The sequence below is a fragment of the Hibiscus syriacus genome, unplaced genomic scaffold, assembly GCF_006381635.1.
Source record: "Hibiscus syriacus cultivar Baekdansim isolate YM2019G1 unplaced genomic scaffold, ASM638163v2 tig00111794_pilon, whole genome shotgun sequence".
Classification (NCBI taxonomy): Eukaryota; Viridiplantae; Streptophyta; class Magnoliopsida; order Malvales; family Malvaceae; genus Hibiscus; species Hibiscus syriacus.
This window is the reverse complement of record NW_024063180.1, coordinates 823,595-829,863: the sequence shown is the minus strand read 5'-3', so window position 1 is coordinate 829,863 and position 6,269 is coordinate 823,595. Positions and strand designations below refer to the sequence as shown.

At 36.6% G+C, this 6,269-nt stretch overlaps 1 protein-coding gene and 1 pseudogene across 1 annotated transcript; one reads left to right on the top strand and one right to left on the bottom strand.

Annotated features, from left to right (window-relative positions):
• Positions 1 to 447: 447 nt before the first annotated feature.
• LOC120170836 lies at positions 448 to 1,524 on the top strand (annotated as a pseudogene).
• A 2,868-nt stretch (positions 1,525 to 4,392) lies between these two features.
• On the bottom strand, positions 4,393 to 5,237 carry LOC120170865 (chlorophyll a-b binding protein of LHCII type 1-like). Its single transcript, XM_039178713.1, has one exon. The coding sequence runs from the start codon at positions 5,218 to 5,220 to the stop codon at positions 4,426 to 4,428; it is 795 nt and encodes a 264-aa protein (XP_039034644.1). The 5' UTR covers positions 5,221 to 5,237; the 3' UTR covers positions 4,393 to 4,425.
• Between the last annotated feature and the right edge of the window lie 1,032 nt (positions 5,238 to 6,269).

Genomic DNA, 6,269 nt, shown 5'->3' with positions numbered 1-6,269 from the left:
AATTCACTATTTGTGATGTTTAAAGTTTATATAAGCTTTCCTTAAGTTTATATAACACCCAAAGAATCAAAACCAACTTATAAATCCAATAATTAAACAGCTGAAATTATACTTACCTTTGCCATGGAGCTTACGGGAAGAGAATAAGAAGAAGGTTGAACCAAAGCCTCCAGACTTTTCTATTTTTTTCATCCCTTTCCACGTGCCATCTCCTATATAAAAGAGAAATAAAAATCTTTCTTATGGAATTACCATTATACCCTTCAAACTTTCCAAAAATTACCATTTAATCTAACACTAAAAATTTTTTCTATTTAAATCCTTGAACTTTTAACTTGTTTCGAAACTGAGCATATAGTTTTCAAAATTTACAATTTAGTCACTGACCCTGATTCAGGATGTTATATATCTGCTATATAAGTCATGTGCATTTGCACTGAAAAAGCAATGGAATTCAATAATTGTTTTGAATTTATTCTTGTTTTTAACTCGCCGCAGTGTGTGACGGCGTTCGTGAAGGTTTATATGTCGCTCGGACTACTTGTTGCCGGCAGCGGTTTTCTTTTCTCAGTCGGCTTACAATATCTCCCCGTGTCGACGGTGACGCTTATCACAGCTTCACAATTAGCTTTCAATGCTTTATTCTCTTATTTCCTAAATTCCCAGAAATTCTTTGCCTCCATCGTCAACTCTCTAGTCCTCCTCACCATTTCTTCGGTTCTATTAGTCGTAAACAATCACACCGAGAAGCCTGCCGGCGTCTCGAAAGGTGATTACGCCGCCGGTTTCATATGCACCGTCGGTGGTGCAGCCGTGTACGGCTTGATGCTAGCGTCCCAGCAGCTCGCGCTCCGAAAAGTATTAAAGAAACAAACGTTGAAAGTCGTGTTCGACGTCCTAATATATTAGTCGCTGGTGGCATCGATCGCCACTCGCCATCGTTGTGGGATTGCTCGCCAGCGGCGAATATAAAGGGTTAAAGAAAGAAATGGAGGAATATGCACTGGGGAAAGTTTCATACGTGATGATTTTGTTTTGGACTGCCATAGGATGGCAAGTTTTCACCATCGGAACCGTGAGATTAGTCTTCGAAGTGTCGTCCCTGTACAGTATTTCCGTCAGCACCGTCGGTTTGCCGATTGTGCCGGTGCTTGCAGTCTTCGTCTTCCACGATAAAATGGATGAGATCAAAGGGATGTCGATGGTGTTGGCCATTTGGGGCTTCGTCTCGTATATTTATCAACACTATATCGATCATAAAAAATCGAAGATCCAAAACCGGATAACCAGTGAGATTGCTGATGAAGATTGCTTACCTGCATATAATATAGCTTAGTAGCTTATTTCCATGGCGTCCAATTTCCATCAGCGGTAACTATGTTTAATTTTCTGCATGTGTGTGTGTGTTTTTGTTACCACTAGCAAGCTGTTGATTGAAAGGTTAATGGTTGGCATGGAAATTAGAGTTGTAGCTTTTAAATTCTGTAACTGAGAATAAGGTGGCGTTTGGTTCGCTGTAATATTTATGAGAGAATTAGAATTTGTGAATGAATTGAAATCTGTCAGGAATTGGAATCCAATTCTATATTCTGTTTGATTGGCAGTAAATTGAATTGGAATCTAATTCCATATTCTGTTTGGTTCGCAGACATGTCAGATGAATTTGATTTCAGTAATGTAAAATGACATGATTGTCCTTTTTTTTTTTTGCTTAATTTTAGTTTGTTTTATAAATTACCTGTAGCAATATATTATAAAAATTTAAAAAAAATTAAATTTTAATTTTATTGATTGATTATTCATTTCAATAAATTATAAAAATTATGCTAATAAAACTCATAAGTTAAAATCATCCCAATTAGGGATGGTCATGGGTCAGGTTGGGTCGGGTTTTTGGTCCACCCGACCCAACCCGGGAACAAGGGAACCTCCAACCGAGATCCGACCCGACCAAAATAAAGTTTCACCCGACCGACCCGAATATATGAATAAGAAACCCGACCCGACCCGAAATAATAAAAAAAATTATTTTTATTCAATAAAAATAGTGACTTAATTGGGAAAAATATATATATAGAGGGATATTATTATAATTATTCCTAAATATATAAGGTAAAATTATATATTTTTTGGGTCGGATCGGGTTGGGTATTTTTCACCCTAAACCCGAACCCGACCCAACCCGAATATCACACTTAAAAAAAACCGACCCGACCAGACCAAAATAAAGTTTCACCCGACCCGAATATATGAATTAGAAATCTGACCTGACCCGAAATAATAAAAAAAATTATTTTTATTCAATAAAACAATGACTTAATTGAAAAAAACTATATATAGAGGAGTATTATTGTAATTATTCCTAAATATATAAGGTAAAATTATATATATGTTCGGGTCGGGTATTTTTCACCCTAAACTTGAACTCGACCCGACCCGAATATCACACTTAAAAAAACGACCCGACCCGACCAAAATAAAGTTTCACCCGACTCGACCCGAATATATGAATTAGAAATCCGAACCGAACCGACCCGAAATAATAAAATATATTTTTATTCAATATATGAATAAGTTACCAAAAAGATTGATGAGGGTAGTATGGTCAAATTTCAATTCCCTCCAACAAGGGAATTGAATTATATCATATAATGAATGTAATTCACATTCCCTCATTTAATGGAAAGTTGCCATGAGGAATTCTAATTCCCTCGGAAAACTTAAACCAAACATGAGAAAGTGGTGGAATTATATTCCAATTCCACCTAATTCCAAGATATTCATACCAACCAAACGCCACCTAAAACTCCAAGATATCCTCTTGGAACGATTATGAATACAAGAGAATATCGTTATCATAATTTAAACCTTGAATTTTGGAGGTTAACACAAAAACTATGACTTATCCATGCCATGATGACATTATTTACCATTGATTAACAAAATGACTTATGAAAAAGGTACATTTATTGAATGGATAATAGTTATACTATATATTAAGTTTGAGCGGTTCAAATTTTTTTAATGTGTGCTTTGTCGGTCGTTAAGAAAGATTTTAAAAATATATTATCTTATAACCATCCTACACTATTAAAAGATTATATTAGGAGTGAATATTTAACTGAGTCGAGATAAATAAAAAATTAAGTTAATCAAATTGACGAATTTTATTTTATAACTCATATTTTATTTTATTTTGAGATTTGAGTTAATCAAACTTTATTTGATTTTTTTAAATTAAGTTGAATTTATAAAATTACGAATGAAATCAAATTAATTTTTAACATCAAAACAAATAAAAAGCTTAACCTTTATAAATAGGGATGGCGACGAGTCGGGTTGGATTAATTTTTTGTCAACTCGACCCAACTCGAAATATATGTATCCTCCAGTCGACCTCGATCCGACCTAAAAATTATATACATTTCACTCAACTTGACCCAACCCAAAAAATATATATTTTCCATCCAATTCAGACCCAACCCGACATTTTAAAGTATAAATTCGACACGACATGTTATGAAATAAGGACTTAATTAATTTTTTTTTTTTAAAAAACCACATTTTTATCCTTGAGTCAGAGTATTTTCACCCGACCAATCTCAATTCCTTAAAAACATCAACCCGAACCCGAAATTCTTTAAAAAAATCCAACCATATCATATCGGATCGAAACCCATCGATTTCAAGTTAAATAGCCATCCCTTTTTATAAATTGATCAAGTTTTACTCACACTTTCCTCATACTACTAAACTCGAGGAACATCGCATGTTACAAACATCTACTATTAATGGCCTCGTGTATCAAAAATTCAATACAATCATATTACATTCTATCGCTTCCTTTTTGGCCAAATACTATGGTCTTTGTTAGATCATGTTGCAGTGATGAATCCAACAAAACCCAACCAGGGAATACTAAATACTGATTAGGGGAAGTGAAAAGAAATACAACATTTAAGTCTGAAAAAGAAGAAACGAAAACCTATAAGGTTAAGCACGAAGGAGTACCCATCAGCAGCAGTCTCGATTCACTCGAGGGTATTTTCTCTGCAGTTGTGGCCATTGGACAAAGAACTGTTCTGCAATCTGTAACTTGTAAAGCAACAGACCACTTAAAGAGAACTTTTTTACACATGTAATGCTCTCAACATAAAAAAAATGGATGACCATCTAATCGCAGTCACCTGCAAGCAAAATTTACAAGAAAAAGGGCTTACTCTATTTTTCCTATATGTAAAAACTTTTATGCGTTTAACTTCATCTTTTCTTTGGTGGGAAAAATTCCAACAGTTTTATCAACGCAATACAAAATAAAATGGCACACAAAATTCACATTATGCTTCCATTGATTTGCAACAAATTTACATCACCAACAAAGAAAAATTATAGTAAAAATACAAATCCATTTCACTCTCTTTGAGTTCACTTTCCGGGTACAAAGTTGGTGGCGTAGGCCCAGGCATTGTTGTTAACCGGGTCAGCAAGGTGGTCGGCCAAGTTCTCCAACGGACCCTTTCCGGTCACGATGGCCTGAACGAAGAATCCGAACATCGAGAACATAGCCAACCGACCGTTCTTGATCTCCTTAACCTTAAGCTCAGCGAATGCTTCTGGGTCATCAGCAAGACCCAACGGGTCAAAGCTACCTCCCGGGTACAACGGGTCGGTCATCTCACCGAGTGGTCCACCGGCAATACGGTAGCCCTCGACGGCACCCATCAAGATAACTTGGCAAGCCCAGATGGCCAGTATGCTTTGAGCGTGGATCAAGCTCGGGTTACCCAAGTAATCAAGCCCACCTTCGCTGAAGATTTGTGAACCGGCCTTGAACCAGACCGCTTCGCCGAACTTGACTCCGTTGCGAGCCAAGAGCTCGGGGAAAACGCACCCGAGAGCACCCAACATGGCCCATCGGCAGTGGATGACTTCGAGCTCACGGTTCTTGGCAAAGGTTTCTGGATCAGCTGAGAGTCCGGCGGTGTCCCAACCATAGTCTCCGGGAAATTCTCCAGTCAAGTAAGATGGTGGCTCACCGGATAGTGGGCCCAAGTACAAAACTCTGTCCGGACCGTACCATGGGCTACCGGACGGGGCAGGCTTAGCGGTTTTCCTCATGGAAACACGGCCACCTCCCTGGATGTCTGGGGTGGAAGGGGAGAACTTCACCGCCTTGCCGGCGAATGAAGGGGAAGAAAGAGCCATTGCTGCGGTGGACATTGTGAAGGAGATTGATTTTCCGGCGGTGGGAGTTTGGTAGTGATTGAAACGGGAAAATAAACTGAGGTTTATATAGAGAGCTCCGAGTAAGGTTCCTTATCTTCGTTGTGATCTCTATCTTTCATCTCATTGGAGCTTCAAGATCTCTGGTGCTGTTCTTGCATGTCCACTTGGCACCATGGAAACCACAAATTCCATTTAACAGTCCACCATTGTTACACGTCTGAGATTCTTAATGTTATTACATCTTCCTAGTACAAGAATTCTAGACCCATGCAACGAAACAGCTGTGTTCCAACTCGCAAGCAGATATGGTGGGTTATCCGAAACGATCACAAGTGGCATCATCTCATTGGTTGACAAACAACACTACAGATTGCTGGAGATTTTTTAAACGATCATTACATCCAAAAGTATCCGATGCTGATACGTGGTGTTGAAGGTGACGAGTTGACATTCGAAATCGAATGTCCCATAATGTTATGAACCAATAGAAACTCAGATATAGATAGCCTTAACATAATAACCTTTTCCTTTCTTCTTTCACTTGATGCCAACGAACGGGTCACATGATACCTTAGAAAGTGTTGGGAGATTTATCAAACGACATCGTATCCACGGTGGACATGCATTTATTTAGTTGATATTTATTTATATCTGACAAAAAATTAAAAGTTAATTATCATTAACAATCTTATTTGGTTTTGAGAAATCATAATAAACTTTAATGTTTTAATAAAGCAAATTCGATACTCAATTAAAAAAACTATACTTTATTTTATATAGTCTAACTATTTGAAACCTGTCTCATTTAAGGTTTAGTGTTTACATTTTTATGGTTTAAGATTTTAGGGTCTAATATTAAAATTTTAAAGTTTAAGATTAAAATAAATAAATTATGTAAAATAAGATTCACATGTTATGAATATCAAATAATAAACCATAATTTAATTTTTATAATATACAAAATAGGATAAAATTATAAATTAAAATTGGTGTTTACTAATCAAGATGGAATTTAACAATATACAATAAAAAATTGGCCCGAG